The sequence below is a fragment of the Typopeltis vanoorti genome, chromosome 13, assembly GCF_054136105.1.
Source record: "Typopeltis vanoorti isolate ZY-2024b chromosome 13, IOZ_Tvanoo_1.0, whole genome shotgun sequence".
Taxonomy (NCBI): domain Eukaryota; kingdom Metazoa; phylum Arthropoda; class Arachnida; order Uropygi; family Thelyphonidae; genus Typopeltis; species Typopeltis vanoorti.
This window is the reverse complement of record NC_143561.1, coordinates 76,976,105-76,998,596: the sequence shown is the minus strand read 5'-3', so window position 1 is coordinate 76,998,596 and position 22,492 is coordinate 76,976,105. Positions and strand designations below refer to the sequence as shown.

The window sequence follows — 22,492 nt, the reverse complement described above, 5'->3', positions numbered from 1 at the left end:
TAACCATTTACCTTTGCCCACACTGCTAGTCTATCCTGCAGGATCTCTACATCACTATCATTTACTATTGCTCTTTACAGTTTGCATCATCAGCAAACAACTGAATATTTCCCCTCAAATTAAAGAATGAAGGACCAAGTATTAAACCCTGTGGCACACACCACTAGTCACATGCCTTCTCCTGGGCTCAATAAGCCACTCTTTAATGTCTTTTACATTCTGATTTTCTAAGGTACTTCTTGCTAAATCAGTACCTAAGTTTTGGTCTACCTCTGGGTTTTTTTCCTGCTATTCTGACAAAAAAAAAAAAGCACTGGTTTCTAACCTTTCCTCACTTCTTTTTAAGTGACCATACCACCTGAGATTTACTGTGCTCATGCATTCCTCAACTAACAATATCAAGTTCCTTGCAGCTTCTAGTATATTATTATCAATTTTGTTTAAATTTTCATTATTATGAAAATACTATACCAGCTACTTATGAAACTAGAAATGTTAGCAAACTCTACTTCCTCGATCTCTGAAGATCTCAACAACTTAAATTGCTGTCGTCCTCCCTTGTATGAATGTCCACTAGTTGCTTCATTCAACAATTTCCCTTCTTTGTAAATTGAGTGAATTGCTATTAAAACTGTACCCTCTTCCCAAAGAAGTTCACAGATACTACATTGTATACATGACAAAAAATACAAAAGCTTTGAAGAAACTTTTGAGCAATTTTGGAATAAATCAATATTCTTGATACATTCCAACAGGCAAATGTAAAATTTTAAGAAATTCCACACATCTTAACCAGTAATCCTAATGGTAACTCTTTTCTGAATGGTTAGTGTCCCTGAAATGTAAATATTAATATTCAACTAATGTCTAGGTGCTTCTAAGCCTGTATTTTTGGTATAAGTCATTACTGGATAGCAAAAAATATTAATTTTTAACAGTTACAACAGATTCTAAATTTAAACAATTGATTACTGAATGTAAATTACATCAGCCATAAATTTCAATTATTTCAAGTATTTGGCTGGTTTAAATCCCAAAATCTTTATTATCAGAATAAATTATTGTTTGCACTGAGCCACAAAAAAAAAAAAAAAAAAAAAGTATATATAAAATTCAGTTCAGGTAGCATCAAAGGATTGTAGTAATTAAAATTTTGAAATAGTTCTGTAAGAAAGATAAATACAGCTAAAATACTGTATTTAGTGTATACTATAGAATATATAAAGAACAATAGCATTTTTATACACCAACTTGTAATTTTGTATGAGGTAGCGCACTGCATTTTGAAAAAAGTGCTTTAGTTTTACTTGTTTTACCATTTTGGAGATACATGGCATTCTCAGCTGACACAATATACAGATGTTGCAGGAACCACAGGAATGGCTTGTTATAGAAAATTATTTGCAATAATGAATTTTCTTTAGAACAGCATTATTATAGTAGAACTTCAGTCAAGAATTTTTTTTTTGGTGGTGGTGGTGGGGGGGGGGGGGTTGTCTGTTAGGTAAGTTTACAACAATACCTGCTATAGAGAGTCAACTATACAATTCAATTATTGAACATACACTATCTACCAATAATTGTCCAGACACTTTAGCAATTTACAATTGATACCAGCAGGCAAACCCTAATATCAGACATGTTCATCCAATATTTGATCATCTCCTGCACCCTTTGAAGGAGGATTTCCACCAATGTGCAGCACACATTAGGTGGAATTTGTCTCCATTACTCCATCAAAGCAGTATTAACTTCAGTGAAAGATCAAGGATGTGCTGCAGTGAACCTCAATCACCACTCCAATTCATCCCACAGGTGTTTGATGGGGAGGGGGGTTGAGGTCAGGATGCTAAATAGATCAGAGCAGTCATTTAAACTCTACAGTATAGGAAGCACCTGATTATCCAGAATATCAAGGTTGATATTCTGGATATCAGCTGAGCTGCCTTCATGGAACCACAGACAATGGCCAATGATCCCACTCCAAACCAGCTGAATGCATCCCACACCATTACTCCTCCACCACCAAACTTTACTTTGGGCACAACACACTGTGGAAACAAGCATTCATCAGGCTGGAAACAGGTGAACCTTAATTCATCACTCCAGACTACCATTTTCCATTGATCAATTGTCCAGTTCACATGCTTTTTGCACCAGGCCAGATGAGCCACCTTGTTCATTATGTGATGTTCGGCTTGTGTACTGCTGCTCTTCTGTGGAAACCCAGTAAATGGAGTTCTTTTCATATGATATTAGTGCTCACCATGATGTTAATTGCACTCTGGAACTCATCACAGATGGTCTGTGCCAATTGTAGCTGGCACAGACCATCCGTGATAGTGTTCCAGTTATTTGTGGTGGCTGCCCTAGATGTTTTCCTGCACTAGTGATGCCAGAATGTCTCCATTTGTTGATCATATTACCAACCTTTGATTTTGGATGCTCCAGTTGAGCAGTAATGGCAGGTATGGACATGCCACCAATGTGACAGCCCAAGATGACACCTCTCAAAGCCACTGAGTTCATATCATGTTGCCGTACAACGTGTACATTGGTTTTTATGTTATTAACAAACCTGGAAAGTTCCATAACTTCAAATAACAGGAATGTCTGGACAATTATTGGTAGATAGTGTATTACTGCACCTTATTTACAATTTCTTGTGCTATTGGTTTTCAAAGTTTTTTCATTATTATTATTATTATTCGTGACACCTCCAAGGAGTCCGAAGACTCATCGCGGGAGGACACCTACTACACCGAACCTCTACTACGAATCAACGCCATCTACCGCCCACTTCCAACCACTACCACAACTAGTATTTTTTGGCTGTAAATTGCGTGTGTTCTGAAGGGCCAATTTGTCTGTATGCGGGATGAAAAACCCGAGTTTCTGGGAGAAAAAATAAGCTTTTCAATTTTACTTTGTGAATTACCCAATTCTTCATAACGTGAGCTCTATTTCAAGTTTTCTTCCAACAATGCATCCCATCTCTCTCTCTCTCTCTTGGACTTTTTTCTAAGCTCACATACACATTGGTTTTTATACCAGAGTCCAGGTGGAGCCTTCGACACTAAATCACCATCTACCACACTAAGCCATTTTCCAATACATGTGCTCAATGTCAACTTTCACAAATTTCCCAGATACAGAAAGTACTGTAAACCTAACATCATGATCACCAAGTGCCTCGGACCAACAATAATTGTCAGAAATGACAGCAGGATTTTTAGAACTGTTCTAAAAATCCTGCTGTCATTTCTGATATATTTCCTTTTTTATTTTCTGTAACAATACTGTTTTCATGTTCCTTAACTGCAGGGGAAGCTTCTGGACTAATTTCTACTTTACTATCTTTGCTACAGGAGCAATACGAATATCTCCAGCTTGAATTTTACTACATTTTCTTTGATAAATCTCTTCATCTGTGAATGCTACAATGACTAGTTTCTAAGAAACTCCTGAAGTAAATGCTGCTCTTTCTTGATGGGTCATGTTGTATTTTATAGAAATCAGTCCATCTATAGACAAATCCAAATACTGTATTTATACTCATCATCAAATTCCTGACATGTACCCTCAAGGGGTGTACAGGATATGATAGTACTACATGAAAAATTTACATCATTACTAACTTCCTATCTACAATTTTCCTCCAAATCAGTCTGTTACTTGTCAAGACTCCAACATTATCAGATCTTATATTTCTGTTGTCTAAGGCACTCCCGCCAACCTCACAGAGAACACTTGTTTTGCCAATCTTTCCTCGCCCATTCTGCTTAAATGACCATACCACAGATTAGCTCTACTAACAATGTCAAGTTCTTTCCTAATATCCTCATTTTTAATATGATATTGCCATTGATGCCATCTGTTCACCCCTCTAATCTTTCTCAGGATTCTCATATCTGTGGTCTCTAGTCTTTTGGTCAAGTGTTTTACTTCTGACCCAGCTCTCAGATCCATAAGTTAAAACTGGTTTGAACACTGTCTTGTATATAGCTAATTTAGTGTTCCAACTAATTTCTCTTATTCCATATGAATTTATTCAATTGATTTCCTACCATACCAGCTTTGTTGATTCTGTTGTCTATTTCCATATTTAATTTACCATCTTCACTAAAAATCATGCCTAAGTAGCTGAAATGTTTCTTGTTCCACAGGTTCCCCGTTCACAACACAGTTGACATTTTCAACAATTCTACCTTTTGTCTTTTTAATGCTGACCTTCATACCATATCTATTACAACAGTTATTCAATTTAGTCAGGGAATCTTGCAAATTTGTAGCGGATTTATTTAGAAGTAAGAACATCATCCGCATAAAGCAAAGAGCTGACATTAACATCTCCAATTCTGATATCATGTTTAATACCACTTTCCTTCATAATGTGATCTAGATAATGAATAATGGGGTGCAATCCTAGCTCACCTCCTCATGGTGCATTCTGGATAATGCTAAAGAGCTAGAGCGACCTGGCAACCAGACTATCTTCTCAATCTCCTGGTTACAGCACACATGAACTCAAACACATGAATTAGCTCTCTTAAGGACAAGATGACTAGGAATATTGGACCTATGGTTCGAATTTGCCAAATTAACATTGAGGGTATATGTAGAGCAAAATGTGGACACCTCTCAAAGATTTGATATGACAATAATGATGACATTGTTCTTATTCAAGAGACTCACTGTAAGGATGAGGATCAGCTCCACCGCAGGGGCCGAATTCCTGGTTACATTATCATTGGAGCCACTTACCATCATGCACATGGCCTTGCCACTTATGTACGTAATACCCTAGAAGATTTCCGCCTAGTTACAAACGGCATTGTCGGTGGCATGCATCTGATAACTATGAATGGGAACATAACCATTACCAACGTGTATAAACCCCCTGCCCTCTTGTGGCCTCCACAAGTTCTACCAGCCACCCTGCGATGCATATAGGCGACTTTAACAGCCACCACATGCTATGGAAATATGCTTCCAACAATGAATGCGGAGAGACTTTGATTGAATGGGCAGAAATTCACAACATGAACCTAATTTTCGATGCAAAAGATAGATCTTCCTTCAGGTCAGCAGCTTGGAACAGGGAGTACAACCCCGACCTCTGCTTCATCACTCAAGACAACAGTGGACAACCGTTACCTACATCGAGAAGAGTTCTCTCCAACTTTCCCAGAAGCCAACATAGACCAATTATATTAGAGGTAGGTCTGCAGGTACCCCTTATCGGATCCATCCAACATCCCCGTTGGAACTTCCAGAAAGCAGACTGGGATACATTTGCTGCCTTTCTTGACAAATATGTCCGTTGGATCCCTCCAACAAGCAATAATTACAAGAGATTCATGAGAGCTGTCTTAGCTGTAGGTAAGAAAACCATACCAAGAGGCTTCTGGAAGGAGTATATCCCTGGATGGGATGAATAGTAATAAACTGTATCAAGAATATCTAGAGTGTGGCGATCCTGAAATTGCAGATGAACTCGTTCACAGCCTTGACACCAACCGACAGAAGAAATGGACTGAAACAGTAGAAAGACTTGATTTTTGGCATTCCAGTAGAAAAGCATGGAGCCTTCTAAAAAAACTAGGTAGTGGCACCCTGACTGTCCAGGAACAAGCAGCTATTTCTCCTAACCAATATGCATCACATATTGTCAAGATATACCACCAAGGACAAACAACACACTCTTCAAATAAAAAGAGAACTTGCATATTTGAAAAATAACAGACCATCAGACCCTCTATATTCATGGCCCTTCACTCTTGAAAATATTAACACTGCTCTAATGGATATGAAACCAAGCAAGGCTCCAATTCCTGTTGCAGACAGGCCAAAAAGCTCGACAGTGGTTGGCTTGCTTTTTCTCTGACAGCCTCCAGACTAGTAGACTTCCAAAAGAGTTTAAGAGGACAAAAATTATGCCTATTTTAAAACCAGGAAAAACCAACAACAAACCAAAAATGGACTTGTTTTTTACAGGTCCATTTTTGACAAATGGACCTGTAAAAAAACATGTCTAGGGTTGTTTACTTCTGCTTCTTTTTTAAAATGTTTCTGAAAAACTGCATGGACTTTTCATTAAATAGATCTACAGTTCTGATTCCATTTCATAGCAACATTTTGACCTTCCTCCCACTTTGCCAAAACATTTTTGATTTCAGCAGTCGTAATTTGTTCTTTCTCTCCATCCTCATCTTCAGATGAAATTTCCTTTTCTTCACATTGCTGTTTGAAAAGTTCTTTTAGCTCGTCAGTAGTCAGTTCTCAGTCATGCATCTCCAATAATTCTTCAACATCTTCTTCCTCTACTTCCAAGTTAAGATCATGAGCAGTTGCCACAATATCCTTTACCAATTTGTGTCCTTCATCTGAAGTTTCTTCATTACTAAAGGAAGGACACAGTTTCCTCCATGCTGCTTTGAGACATTTCATTGTTACTTCTTGCCAAGCCTTTACAATTAGCCTAATTGCTATGACAATGTTGAATTCTTCCTTCCAAAATTTTCTTAAGGTTATATTGGTAGCCTCACACGTTTCAAAGCATCTTGTAAATAGTGCCCTTGTGTAAAGTTTTTTAAAATTTGCAATTATCAGCTGATCCATAGGTTGAATCAGAGATGTAGTCTTGGGAGGAAGAAAAATCACCTTGATAAAATCTAATTCCTCTGGTAGCTCTTCTTGTATGCCCGTTGGATGGCCAACGGGCATACGTTATCCAAGGTTAAAATAGCTTTTAGAGGCAGATTGTTTTGCTCAAGATAGGCTTTGACAGTTGGTCCAAACACTTCGCGAATCCATTCTTTAAATTCTATTCTTGTGATCCAGGCTTTGCTGTTAGACTTCCACAAAACACCGAGATTGGATTTAGAGACATGGAACTTTTTGAATGCTCGGGGATTCTCTGAGTGGTAGATTAACATTGGTCTTACCTTGCAGTCTCCACTTGCATTTGCTGCTAAAAGCAATGTTAACCTATCATTCATTGGTTTATGCCCAGGAAGTGTTTTTTCTTCTTTTGTGACAAATGTCCTGTTAGGAATTTTCTTCCAAAATAACCCAGTCTCATCACAATTGAAGACTTGTTGAGGTAGGTATTCTCCTTCTTCTATAATTCTTGTAAAGCTATTGACAAATTTATCTGCTGCTGCTTTGTCAGCACTAGCTGCCTCTCAGTATCTGACTACACTATGAATTCCTGTTCTTTTTTTTAAGTTGTCAAACCAACCTCTGCTACCTTTTTGAAATCATCATCTACCTCAGAACTTGATCCCAAAGTCTTCTTTTTCAAATCTTGATAAATCTGTTTAGCTTTCTGACAGATTGCATTTTGAGATGTAGTATCACCTGCCATTTCTCTTTCTTTGATTTCAAATTAGTAATAGATTTTCCATTTGCACAAAAAGAAGCCCTCTGACATTCAAACTTGAAGTTCCCTTTGCTACCACAAGTTCTTCTTTCTTAGTCAATTAGTTGATATTGTAGAATGACTGGTTTCATATATTCTAGCTAGCTGCATAACTTTCACACCTTCATGATGTTTTGCTATTATTTCTTTCTTCTGTTCAATAGAGAAAATTTTTCTGTTTTTTTTTTTTTCCCCTCACTAGCTTTCTTTTTGGGACCCATTTTGTCACATGGTAAAAAAATTCACTCTATAAAAAAAAATATGCAAAATACGGTATTATTACAAATTGTACAACACTAAGACAAGGAATACAAAGAACATATCGTCACCTGAAAATAAAAGTAAAAGTTCAAAAAAAAAACTTTTTGCAATAAAAATTAACAGTTAAATTAGAAATCTGCAATTTTTGACTTAGTGCATTTCGCTTGCAAGATGACGATATTAGATACAGTACTTACCGTAACATACACTGATTAGCAGCTTACAGATACAACGATTATTATACAGATAAGATTTGATTTTGTCTTTTGATGACGAATGAACAGTGACATGCACCCACCGATTTATTGTCTATATGAACCAACACACAAAAAATAAATGCTTAAATACTCATTTTCATCATAAAACGCATTTATAACCACAAATTTTAAAATAAAGCACAGTATGCTACTACAAGAAAAGAAACAATAAATGGAAAACGTAAACAGCTGGCTATGATGGGTCAAACATATCTGAGCTTCACAGCTATGCTGCGTGGCTGTTCTCTATTCAACAATGTCTTCCCGTGGCTGAGTGCGATCAGATAGAGGTTCACATAATCGAGAGTCGTTAACGAAAGCCTGTGTCGTTAACTAAGATATTTTTTTCTTATAGCCACTTGTCGTTAGCCAAGTATGTTGTTATCTGAGGCCGTTGTTAGCCTCAGGCACCACTGTATTTCATAACTCCTCTCACTCTTATTCTAACAATATTCTTTCCACATCATCTTCTTCTTGTAGATCTCTTGCTTAATAAGGTTGCATATCTATTTTACTCCTAACCTATTTATTCTTTGAACACTATGCATTCAGATACTGATAACATGGGACCAAAGATAGCATTCTCCCAAGTTGATCATAATTTTCAGCTTTGTAGTTCAGCATATAACCTGTTCTAATCAGAGCATCAATATAATTAGATACTTCCCAAAAAAGCAGAGCATGATCACGATCTCTAATTAGTGGTAAAATAGCCATATTCTTAACAGAGACCCCTTCTGATGCTATGAGCAAATACAACACTCTTTGACCTAGAGTTCCTTCTTTCACATGAGAAAGAAGAAAGCTAAAAAAAGTTGACTTGCAACAATTCAATAAATTCCTCTTCTTTCTTATTATGAGATTTCTCTTCTACCCAATCAATGTCTGTAAAATTAAAGTCATCCATAAGGATAAATTGGTGATGCATTTCTTTGTCCCTTGCAACTGAGCTGCCAGGTCTGTAGCAACACCCACCATATATTTCATTCTACACGGGACATTGTTACCATCATTGTTTTCTATCCTAACTAGACTTAAGTCATTTGATATCATTAGTAGTACTCCTGCTCATCTTCTATCTCTTCTGTCATTCCTAAAAGTAGTATACCGATTACACTCAATCCCACTTACCATATCTGATTCTGATAGTCAGGTTTCACTAATGCCAACAATCTTAGGCCACATCATCTTCAATAATGTAACGAATTCATTTCCTTTGTTTCTAATGCTCTTGGCATTTGTGTATAGACATATAAATTACCACCTAGTCTATTCTTATAATTATCTCTTTTCCCTCCCCAGACATACTTAAAAGGTCTGACCAAAGCATGTTTTTTCACCACGTACATAACCATGTTTGAAGACATTCATATCTTCATCATGCTGGCATACCATAGCTGAACTTTCACACAGATTTTTCCCTATTCCTCTCTTGATGATCTAGTTTCCCTGACTCTCTGCATTAGGTCTCATGCAAAGAAGTAATTTCTCCAAGCTCTTGATGCTAAATGAATTCAAGTGCAGGCCATGCTTCTTATATAAGTCTTTTCCGCCATCAAATATACTCCACACATCTAAAAACTTGCATCCATTTCTTTCTTTTACACAGCATGTGCGTGAAATCATTTGCTATCACTGTCATATCTGGGTAGCAATCCTACGAGTTTTACTCTCTCTGATTTCTTTCTCGCTCCTTCCAACAGACCTTTCATATCTTCTCTTATACTATATTTGTCACTACTTAAATTATTAGTACCTACCAGAACTACCATCTCTTTTACTTTTTTATTTATTACATTTGTCATATTTTTAATTTTCGCCCCTAGGAAACTAACGTGGCGACTCCCTCGGCAAGCGCAAATTTTAAGATTGAGTCGCCATACCATATCACCTCTTGTTTCTTAGATTTTAACTAACTTACTATATTGTTATTAATATTATGATTACCAAGTTCGGTACTTTCTTGCCTGTTCTTGTTCTGATCCTTTTTCTTATATTGTCTAAGTTCAGTCAAATGTTTTTCCAATTCTCTGGTCTGATAGAGAGTGATGAAAGATAGTAATCACAGAAAACTAGCCAACAAAAACATGAACTGAATGTGACAAAATCATATTTAAAATATATAACTAAACAGTGACTATTGGCTAATGAAAAAGTGTGGAACATGTGATTGGTTTGCTTGAAACCAGTATTCTCAGAAAAACTGACTCTGTTTCTCTGTTCTGTGGACAATATGATATGGTTGATTTTTATATTGAAGCATCCAGGGAGAGGTGACTTTTCATCTTCTATGATAAATTTGATTCTATTGGGTGTGAGGTAGGAAAGGAGCATGGCTAGATTTTCAGTTTATATATGCAGTGTTCAATGTATTTGGTTGCTACAACAGAGTTGCCTTTAGTGATGCTTTAGAAGTTTTTAACAAATTTTACCATAAAGTTCGCAAGGAAGGAATACTTCTCTGGCATGAGATGTAGTAATGTTTTAGCTTTACACATGTATGTTTTTTTTTCCTCTTAAGGAAAGACATTTGCAGATTTGAATTTTTCATTAGTGGGGCAATTTTCTATCAAAAAAAAAAATCTTTCACACACACACTACAGAGAGAGAATCCACTGCCATATCATTATCAATTTTATGAAAAAACCAAGGTACCTAGCTATTTGGCTCTGATTGGAATGATAACTTAGACCATCAGATGAGTATATTATGTTTTATTAACCCCACATGGAAATTTGCAGAATCTATAGCACTTTGTGTGGGTAAAAAAAAGTTATCAACGCAAAGACGTTGTGGGGATGGGGAATAAAAATGAATCAGTCAATGTGTTTTTTTGAATGGCAGAGTCTGAATACAGAGTGAAGGGAGACCTGTTCCAGAACAGAGATAAATGGAATGAAAGAGGAGCAAGAAGGTAAGATGCTTAAGTGTTTGAAGCTGGATGGTACATGGATATTTACTAGTTCAGCAGAAAGAACATGAAAATGGGTATAAAAAAATCATAAGGTAAAAACAACACCCATGAAAGAGAATCAACAATTAATAGGAATGTCCTCTTCTGAATCATATCAAGAATTTATAGGGAGGAATTCAATGCACCATTCCCAAACTGTGTTGGCAGTTGTATAGGTGCAAAACAGCAAACTTGATGATGTGTAAAAGCACACTTAGCTTTTTTTGGAAGCTGAAGAAGCAGTGGCTGAGATGTGTTTATGCCAAGAGGTGAAAGTCATCAGTCAATCTGATCTTGTCTAGAAATCAGGGTATTAGAAAAAATAATGGGAGACGATGCGAGATATTTCTTGTGAGAAATATGACTGGACTGCATTTTAACAGCACACTGGTTGACAAGGTTATCCTTGCTCCACTGAAGAGCACCAAAGAGATTACTGATTATGGATCTTGCTTTTGAATGTGCCCTGCATAGTATGTCAAATTTAGTGTTTTCAAGCTGATTTGTTTAGCAAGATGGGGGGGGGGGGGAGAAAAACCTGTATCAGACAAATTAATTCATTTTCCACTGAAAATCTCTGGATAACAAAGGTTGCTGTAAATATTTCCACAACATGTACTGAGATCTGCTGGGGATCTAGAATTGTAGATTCAATACTAGTGAGGTCCCAGGTGATCAAGAGCTAACCTTTTAATACCCTCCATTATTTTTTTTTTTTGTGTGTGTGGGGAGGATGTGAATATGTTATGTTTCACCTCTCCCAGTATTATATAATACAACATAATAGTGGGATATATGAAGGTTCATATTAGTTCCAAAGTTCATTAAGTACAATTTGTGTGTGTTTGTGTAGAGGCTATTATTATTGGGATCATTTAATTTTTAGTAGCTGTCTTACTTGAAGAGTTAAATGAAGTAATAATAACCCCAACCATTAGCACTTTTTAAAACATGCAATGGATAGAGCTGTACAAAGGTTAGAAAAGTAGACTGCAAATATATATGCGTCTTCGGTTTAACAATCATGCGTGTGTGTGTGTGTGTGTGTGTGTGTGTGTGTGTGTGTGTGTGTCAAGGATGCACAATTTACTGGTGGCTTTATGAGAGATTTCTCTAAATCGTGAGGATAGGAGATAACATCTTCTTGTCTTAAGAGGTTATGAAGTATAGCCTACAGCTCAAGCATGCTGCCAGGAGCTACTATTTATGTATTTATAAGTTATTGAGTTGAAGTGCAAAACATCTTTAATGGATTTAATACCAGGTTGTTATTCACTATTATAAAAATCATGGTGATTCCTACAGTCACACCAGAGTAGTAAAAAAAAAATCTAAACAAAAATTAATTAGCCATTTAAATAGATACTTCCAGGGTTTGGCCTACCTCTAATTTGGCTTCTGCTTTCCTTTCTTTTTTCCCACTATGGTGATCAAGGGCCAAAATTCAGATAAGGAGTAATAGCAAGTCAAGGACATGCAATAACCTTTCTTACATCAGGAGGAGAGAAAATAAAAGTTAACAGCTATTTAGTGGATAGCACATTACCAGAAGCCAATAAGAGACAGACCCTCCTACTCCTAAACCTCTCATCTCATTCCCCCCCCCCTTTTTGTGTTAGGCTCAATGGCCCCTGTCACAACCAAGTAACCTATTTATTACTCATAACAGGATGGTTAAATCCTATTTGCTATTTTTTATAAATTCTGTGTATTCTTCTGGCTGGTTTGCAGGATGAAAAACCCTGCCACCAGCTAACTCACCTTTTGCTTTAAAAAGCCCTTATGAAGGTTCTTCGTGTTCCAGATGGGATTCAAACCCAGGTCTTTCCGACTAAAGGACATCATCAGTACCGAGTGAACTATGGTAGCACTCCTCCTAAACTTCCCTGTGACAATTCACTCTAGCAAAGAATTTTTATTCTTTATAAATTTGCTATAGCAAACTTAAAAAGAGTCAAAGCAGCAAAGTGACATATGTTCAAATTCTACTTTTCTTTCAAGTATGAAAGACTGAATTATAATCCCCCCCCCCCCAAAGGAGAGCATCATTCATGAACATTCCGAGCATCCTAAGGTTCAGAAATATGTTCTATAGATATTTTTCTCCACTCCATGCAGCTAGAAAACATAGCTACCATGTGGAAAATTTCACATCCTTATTTTTTTCTAAAGGAAACAAAAGGAAATTGTTTTTAAAGATAAGCTTTATAGTATGTGTTTCATTAAAAGAAATAAAATTCCAGTCTTATAATTGCTCTCTATTTTGAATCAAAAATTATGGAAGGGAGTGAATTATTACCATCTTTCCATTCATCCCATTCTCTTGCGTTCTTTATTGCATCTTCATCATCGTCTTTCTTTTCTTTATCTTCTTCCCTTTTTTCTTTTTCTTTGGCTGCTGCCTCTGGATCCATTGCCATACTCAGAAGACTCTTCCTACAAAATTAGTCAGTACATTATTTAGTGCTTATTTATGCAAAAATTTGAATATTTTCAATAATCAGGATATAAATTCAACATTTAATGTTTCACAAACATAAAACAATATAGTAAAAGAAGCCCTCATACTGCTTCAATTCATACATTCCATTCTGCTGAAAGCCAAAACGTGAAAAATACATCAATGGGAATTACTGTCAGCTGAGTTTGTGATATGCAATATAGTCAACTCATTATAACAAATGGCAAAAATAAACTTACTATAATACTCAAAAGTCACATAATTTATTCTTTATTCATTTTTGTTTATGTGGCTTCCACCCACGAAAGGTTTATTTGTGAATCTATATTACATTTGTACTATGGGTAGGCTAAGGATTTTTTTTTCTATTTTCATATATATTTTTTGTAGTTTTTATTTTATTTATTTATTTTTTTTTTTAAGAAATCCTACTCTAGAGACCCAGTAAGTGGGGTGGTGGTCTCGCACTGAACAATGAAATTCATCTCTCATCTAAAGACATTCGTAAACATCCATGCCCACAGTGGGACTTGAACCCATGACCTGTCGGTTGGAGAGCAGATACGCTAACCACTCGGTCAACCAGGCTGACATTATCCATTATAACAAACTATTCCTGCAGTCCTTACAATTTTGTTAGAGTTTTATACCAAACTTTGATACAAAACTATATTGTCGGTTTTGGAAATCAGATTCGAAAGTTCTGAACTTTAACATTATTATTATTACATAACACCTCCAGGGAGTCCCTAGACTCATCAAGGGTGGGCACCTACTCTACAACTCTGTCTCCACCAACCAATTACATAACACCTCCAGGGAGTCCCTAGACTCATCAAGGGTGGGCACCTACTCTACAACTCTGTCTCCACCAACCAATAGATTTTCACAGACATTCATGCCAATGGCAGGATTCAAACCCACAGCCTTTTGGCTGGAAAGCAGATATGCTCATCACTTGGCCAACTAGGCTGGCATTATCAGGTAAAAAAAAAAAAAAATAGATATATATATTTTGACAAGATGAGAGAGAGAATCAGAAAATAACTCATGGTGGGAGCATAAGAAAGTAACCTGTACTTCCCCTATCTCTTTCAGGTCTCTAGTTTTGGAAAAAATTCTGAAAAAAAAAAATAATAAAAGCAGTTGGTCCCATAAAGTGAGTTTTATTATTGAATGAATGGTATATATTACAGATATTATATATACAAGAAATTATATTCTCATTTCATTCATATGTTGCTTTAAGTATAAGCAAAACCAACCTGCTATTTGTATAATTGAGAGCAATTAACCTCGTATTCAAAACTTCTGGAATTAGCAGAAAAGTGTGAAATTTCCAGTATTTTACATTCTTCATTTATTCATTGTCGCAAAGTATCATTCCTGTACTCATTTAAGGGTAAAAAAATATATACCTATTAGCTTCCCAAAGGGCACACGAAAAAAAGGATATTTGGATATTTTCTTGCAAGATCTACGTGCAAAACTATGGACAGGAAACATTCAAACAGTTCAGTGTTTGAGTTCAGAACAAATAAAAGTTTGAAGACCTGTGATATTCCAGCATGTATGGGGAAATCCAAAAAGAGAAAGCTATCTATCATGCTACACAGTGAATGGTGAAAGAAGAAACTAGCTATATAGTTACAAAGGATTTGGTTTGAATGAAATTATGGCCAAATCAACTATGAAGGTTATGTCTGTCCTCTGGCCACTTTGCTTGTTTTGTGGAATGAAACACCCCTTGCAACTTCCTTCAAGTTAAAAGAAATGATAAAAATCCTGCATATCCTAGATGGAATCTAAACCCAGGTCTTGCGAACCAATGAGAAATACCTGGGTTAAGATCTTCCACTTTTTGTAGTGCTGTTACTACAAAAAGATGGAAGGTAAGAAATGAAATAGCCTGAGGCTAATATATTATCTGTTCTATGCAAGTTAAAAAAAAAAAAAAAAAAAAAAAAACTGAGTTTAAGGGGAAAACTTTGCTGGCAGCTCTCATCTTCACCAGAAAAGAACTGATACAGGATTCAAAGCCAAATCTTTTATCACAGCGCAGCATGTGGACAATGTAACATTTGCCCTTCTGGAACTGTTAACAGATAAGCACTCAATTGATATCATTAAAAATGGGGAAAATGGTGTGGGTAACCCCCCCCCCTCAAAGAAACAGGCAGACCACATATACTATGGGGAAGGCAAGTGCTAAAAAGATTGTGTTCTGTCCATCAGTTTATTTTTTCCTCATCTGTTCTGCTAGTTTCTCTCTCAACCAGAACTTTGGAGCATCTGCAGTTATTTGTAGAAGAACATTATGTACTGAAATCTGCATGGGCTACTACATATAAGCCAAATATCACTCATATTTCAGTATTCTGCTAAGGATACTGAAATTGGACAGGAGAGATTTGAAATGTGTGTTTATAATCACCAGCTTCCAGGAGAAAGTTATTTATCACTGTATCACTCCTGTGTTAAGTATAGTGGCATTGTAGTATCCTTTACACCACCTCTCCATATCACAATGGCTAGAAAAATGAATAACAAATATTCTGGAAAATTCTGTTGACTGTTGTAGCAGTTTTATAGAAACAACCCAGATGAATATTAAAATGATATCACTGTATCACTCCTGTGTTAAGTATAGTGGCATTGTAGTATCCTTTACACCACCTCTCCATATCACAATGGCTAGAAAAATGAATAACAAATATTCTGGAAAATTCTGTTGACTGTTGTAGCAGTTTTATAGAAACAACCCAGATGAATATTAAAATGATAATGCATGTTATATCACAAGGACTGTAGTGATGTAAACAGTAAAGATTACTTCTGGTAAGAATCAGAATATTTGGAGTCCCAAACATCCAAGTTCATTACAAGAAAACGTCTCTTTGACTCCTGCTATAGCAAATTTATAGGGACTAGACTACACAAACAGTTTGTTGAAGTAATTTGTTATAGTGAATATTTTTAGCATACCATTGTATCTATTGTGCATCTGTTGGTACTTTTCAGCAATGTCCTATAGTAAGAGTGACTGGAATTTTAGTGGAACCATGAAACTCAATAGCTATTTCTTTCCTTTAGTGTTACACGGTGATGATCAGCATTCATTTTACACAAATTATGGACTCCACAACAGTGTTATAAATACCGTATTTTTCGGACGATAAGATGCACCCCAAATTTACGAGATGATTTTTAGAAAAAAATATTTTATTATATAAAGATATTTACAAATTCTTACTTAATTTTTATTTATTGTTACAATCATTTGTATTAGCAATATTCAGTTCATCTTCACTCTTGGTACTATCACTCGTCTCATTAATGTCACCGTTCATGTTACTTTCGTCTGAACTATTGTTGTCACTCCCTTAAAAAAAACTGCATCTTCGGTACCATCCATCGCATTACTTATCACGCATTTCTTAAATGACTTTATAATTGTCTCTTCTTTCACAGCTTCCCCTGAAATTTTCACTCAGGTACATACTTCTGAAATTGTTGGCCGTTTCATATGCCCTGTTGCTGCAACATCGTGATTTGGCTTTGCCATTCATTTGTTCCACTCTTCCCACATAAAATTGAATAGTTTATTAATAGATCCATCCAAGGGTTGTAATTGACTTGTAAGGCCTCCAGGAATGACAGCTAATTCTGTATTCATTTCTTTTAGAAGCTTCTTGGTTGATTCTGTTTTATGCACTCTGAATTGATCCCATACTAACATCGCAGGCTTTTTAAACAATGCACCTGGACGTTTTGCCCATATCTTTTGCATCCATAATTTCATTCATGTTTCGTCCATCCAGCCTTTATCTTGAACGTGGATAATAATGCCACGAGGAATTTCATCTCTCGGTAATGTTTTTCTCGAAGATTAATGGGGGGGGGGGTAGTTTTGTTCTGTCCACACAACAAGCTAAAACTACAGTGTGGCGAGTTTTTTCGTGACCTGTTGTTTTGATCACTATTGATTTGGTGCCTTTTGAATCTACTGTCCGATTTAAAAGAACATCAAAAGTTAGAGGCACTTCATCCATGTTCACAATTTGATTAAGCTCAAAGTTAAATTTCCTTCTTGCTGATATGACAAATCTATGGAATTCTGTAATTTTAGCTTCATAGTCGGCCGGCATTTTTTTGGGCTAGAGTGGTTTTTGTACGCATGCATAACCTGTGTCTTTTCGTAAATCTAAAGCACCAAGATGGTGATCCAGTAAAATCTAAAATTCCATTAGCAGTTGCCCATCGTTTTGCTTCGAAAATGATCATTTTCGTAGAAACAGATATTCCCATGTTTCAATGATTTGTTACCCAATTTTTCATTTGTACTTCTAATTCTGGCCATTTTTCTAGATGTGAACGGCATGTTTTTTTGTGTTTACATAGCAGTTTTAATTGTTTCTCTTGTCTTCTCCGCTCACGAACCATTTTTTCTGTTGGTGGTGGACCAAAATGTCTTTCTGCTGCTCTGTTTCCATATTGTTTTGCATAATTTATCACATTTAATTTATAACTCACTTTATATGAAAGTCCTTTTTTGTTTTACACAAATTTTTTCTAATTTTAAGATAAAAATTTTAACAACTTATAAAAAATAATTCAAATGAACCGTACAAAAGCGCATATGTTTACACACTAATGACTATTGACACTCTAAATCAGTGATTCACCTACATACAGAGAGATAACTTAGTAAGTATTCCACTGAAGGTAGGTACCTAATTTTATTAACATATTGCCCCAGTAATTGAACTTCGCTAACAGCTTCGGTACAGTGTAAAGATTCGTATTTTAATGTTACCTTCGGACCATAAGAAGCACCCCAATTTTCAGTTGATTTTTCTATGTAAAAAGGTGCGTCTTATGGTCCAAAAAATACGGTAATTATTTTAATATGCCAATGTTTCAACCTTCATAATAAGCTCACCATCTAGAGTGTGTGTATATATGTGTATATATGTATATATACGGAGTGATTCAGAACTCTTGGGCCAAACTTTAAGGGGTGATAGAACCCACCTAAACAAGCACTTTTTGTCATATAATGCATGGTCTGAACTCAAATGGTGAAGCACTAGACTACATTTATAAGTGCTGGTTTTTGCAGTCATCGTTATTTCTACCGTGGAGTGCAAAAAGGATGGATTCTTTCACAAATTAGGAGAAGGCTGACATGCATTTCATTTATGGAGCTGCAGACAGGAATGCGAGGGAAGCCCAAAGACTGTACCAAGAGCGCTTTCTGACCAGACGCGTGCCTGATAGTAAAAACCTTTCAGCGATTGCACCAGTATCTGTGCGAAATGGGCTCCTTTGTCAATGGCATGCAAGAAGTCTGAGGATGCCACGTGTTACAGAGGAAATTCTACATAGGGTTGCAGATCATCCTGAATGTAGCACGCGAGCAATTTCCCATGCTGTACGTGTGCCATAATTGACGATGCAGCAAGTTGTATGAGACAAACGATTACACCCCTACCATGCACAGAGGGTGCATGCCTCGACACCTGCAGATTACCAGCCTCATGTGGATTTTGCACAGTGATTCCTGCAGCAGACTGCAGTGCAGCCGGACTTTGATGCATACGTCTTATTCACTGACGAATGCACCTTTACATGTGAGGGCATTTTTAATACCCACAATTTTCATGTGTGGGCGAGCAAAAATCGGCACACCACACGTCCACATTTGTACCAGTGGTGTTTCTCCATAAATGTTTGGGCTGGAATCCTACATGACCATTTGATTGGCCCATATCTTCTGCCACCACAACTGAATGGGAGAATGTACTTCATATTTTTACAAGGGGTCTTGCCAGAATTAGAGAATCCCGTTCCAGCAAACATTCAAACATGTATGTGGTTCCAACACGACGGAGTGCCACCTCATTTCAGCATGGATGTGCGGAATGCCTTGGATGCAACATTTCCAGGACGATGGATTGGTCAGGGTGGTCCCATCGCTTGGCCACCATGATCGCCCGATCTCTCATGTCTGGACTTTTTCCTATGGGGGCCATATGAAAAGCCTAATGTATGATAGCCCCATTGATTCCAATGAGGACCTTATTGCCGCTCCCCCTGTATGAGAAACCTGGTGTTTTCGCCAGTCACTACGTCGAAAGTGTGTAGTCTGCATTAATGTTGGTGGTTGCTCTTTTGAGCACTTTCTGTAATTTTTGTTCAATAAAATTCTTTAATTTATGTTCTGTAATTTCTGCAATTGTTTTAAATCTCCTCTTTCATTCTTGTGTTTCTTCATTTCCTGACACAGTAGTTGCTAATCCCTAGTGCTTCACCAAGTTCGGACCATGCATTGTATGATGAAAAGTGCTTGTTTTGGTGTGTTCTATCGCTCCTTAAAGTTTGGCCCAAGAGTTCTGAATCACCCTGTGTGTGTGTGTATGTGTGTATATATACCTAAACCTCTTTTTACGCGATAGATACATTCCTAAAAATCACCCATAAATAGAACTACTAAGTCCATAGAAAAAGTGAAGATTGTTTCCAAACCTGAAATATAAGCAAAATAATGAAAAAAACATTCAATTCGTTAGAATCATAAGATTTTTATTTACATTTCATGGAGAACACACATACATATGAATTTTAATAACTTTAAAAAAAAAATTTTCATTTCAGTTGTTTGCTAAGGATTCTATAAAAAAATTTTGTTATTCACTATCAGTTTCTGACAATAAACACGAAAGCTTTCATTTTCGTGAGACTGTAATATCACTAGAACTACTAGATATGGCATTATCGTCATCGACTTCCGCCTCAACTTGTGGAATTCTTCTTGTCATGTCTTGAACAAAAGTACCACTGGTTGTTTCAGTAGTTTTAGGCATGAACTTGGTTATTAATCGCTGTGTTGATGCTTAGATAAGTCGCAATATAATTCTCTTTATAACTAATATTTAAGGAATTGTGTGCACACAAGTACTACATAACAGCAAATGAGAACTGAAGCTAGAAAGCTAACGTTTTCCTAAAGTCCTGATGGTGTCCCCCTGGCGGGCTATATTGGTGGTTTTTGGCCTTTGGGCTGAAGTTCTTCTGATAAATGTTTCCCAAATTTGGGGCAGTCTCATGCATCCAAATTTGTTGAGGTTTGGCATGTTCCTAAGGGCTGAGGCCGATTCCATGAATAGTCTTTCATACTTGAACTTGCTGCGGTGTATGACTGTAGCTTTCTTCCATCTTATTCTGTGGTGGGTATCCAGAGCGTGGTCTGCAAGCCCAGAGTGGCTGTACTGGTGAAATCGGATGTAATCCTTGTGTTCTGAGATTCTGATATTTGCTGTCCTGCCTGTTTGGCCAAAGTAAGACAATTTACAGCTGCAAGGGACCTGGTATACACCAGGTAGGTCTAGGGTAAGTGGTTGGTCTTTAGCGGAACAGATAAGGGATGCCAATTTTCTATGTGGTCTGTAACAAGTGGTTAAGTCATGTTTTCTTAAGATTTTGTTGATTTTTTCCGAGATGCCTTGGATGTAGGGAATGGTGATGGATTTAGAGTAATCTTTTTTGTGAAGGGGAGGGGGTGGTGGGTTGTGGTTAACTGGGTTCAGTATTTTCTGGATTTTTTGGGGGAGATAGCCATTGGCTGAGAAAGTGTCACGGATGTGATTTAGTTCAGTGGTTAGGGCTTGATCATTTGAGCAGATTATTTTTGCCCTGTTGAATAGTGTCTTAATAACTCCGTATTGTTGTGAGGGGGGGAGGTGATGGGATTGTTGGTGAATGTATCTGCCTGCATGGGTAGGTTTTCTATAAACTGAGAAAACCAAGGTTCCATCAGGTTGGCGGGTGACTAGTGTGTCTAGGAAGGGGAGGTTATTGTTTTCCTCTATTTCCAAGGTGAACTTGATTCTAGGGTGTTGGTTGTTTAAGTGTGTTAGGAAGGAGAGGAGTGAATCCAGGCCATGTGGCCAAATAGCAAACACATCATCAACGTAGCGAAGCCATATGGTAGGTTTTTGTGGGGCTGAGTTTAAGGCTTTCTCTTCAAAGTATATATTAAAGTTTATTTAATTTATATTTCTAGTATATGCTGTCAATTCCTTAAATATTAGTTATCATGTTTAACCAGCATATAAGCCTCTCAACAAGAATATAATTCTCTGTATGAAGACATTAACAACTTAAGCTCACGTGAAAACTTCCCAGCACGTTCTTCATTTGGATCATGTCGGGCAAAATAATTGCCTAAATTACTGGCCAGTTTAAGGCCTTTAATAATATCAGCAATAAAAGTAGGATTATCTTGATCATTATTATTAACTTCTTCGCTTTCAGGAGTCTCAGAAACAATCTCCACTATTTCGTCTTTGCTAAGAGGTTTATCAATTAACAATTCTTTGATATCTGCTGAAGTAAGATCATCGAATCCTTCATCACCAATTTCACATGCCAAACTTATTATATAGCAGGGTTTTTTCTCCCGGAAACTCAGGTTTTTCATCCCACATACAGACAAAAAATACTAGGTGTGGTGGTGGTAGATGCCATTGATGGAGATGATTTGTAGTAGAGGTTCGGTGTAGTAGTTGAGACAGTTGTAGGTGTCCTCCTGCGATGAGTCTTCGGACTCCTTGGAGGTATCAGGAATAATAATATTGGGGAATTCTGGAGTATGATTGAAGGGAACAGAAGCGTTCTCTTTAACACGGGGGGGAGCCAATAGCTTTCCAGCATGCATTCATAGTTTATGGTCTCTCAATTCAGATAACAATAATCGCACCTGATCAATCAATCTATAATTGAAAATTTTTCCACATATCCATAACTGACAGTATTTCATCATCATTTAGCTTGTTCAAAACATACTGAAATGTTCGTCTGACATAATGTTTTAAAAGTCGCAATTATACCCTGAGCTAGAGAGTAATGATGTGGTATTGGGTGGATTATGCATTTTTGATACATAAGTTCTGTTTGGCCTTTTTTCCAGAAAAGGCAGATTTCATCCATATTCCAAACTTGTTCACAAGTGTAACCTCCATCTTCAATTATTTTAGAAGCTGTTTCACCTTTAATATTTATATTATGAAGAGCATGTCTTTTAAAAAAACTTAGCCAGTCAACCATTGCTTGCATGAAATTCATATTTTTTCCTC

General features: G+C 36.7%; 1 protein-coding gene across 1 annotated transcript in view; it reads right to left on the bottom strand.

Annotated features, from left to right (window-relative positions):
• The window catches only part of Tap42 (immunoglobulin binding protein Tap42), a 113,906-nt gene that overhangs the window by 965 nt on the left and 90,449 nt on the right, over positions 1-22,492 (bottom strand). The window contains exon 8 of the mRNA XM_090402948.1: positions 13,194-13,330. Coding sequence (XP_090259074.1) covers positions 13,194-13,330 — 137 coding nt within the window. The remainder of the gene's footprint in view (positions 1-13,193; positions 13,331-22,492) is intronic.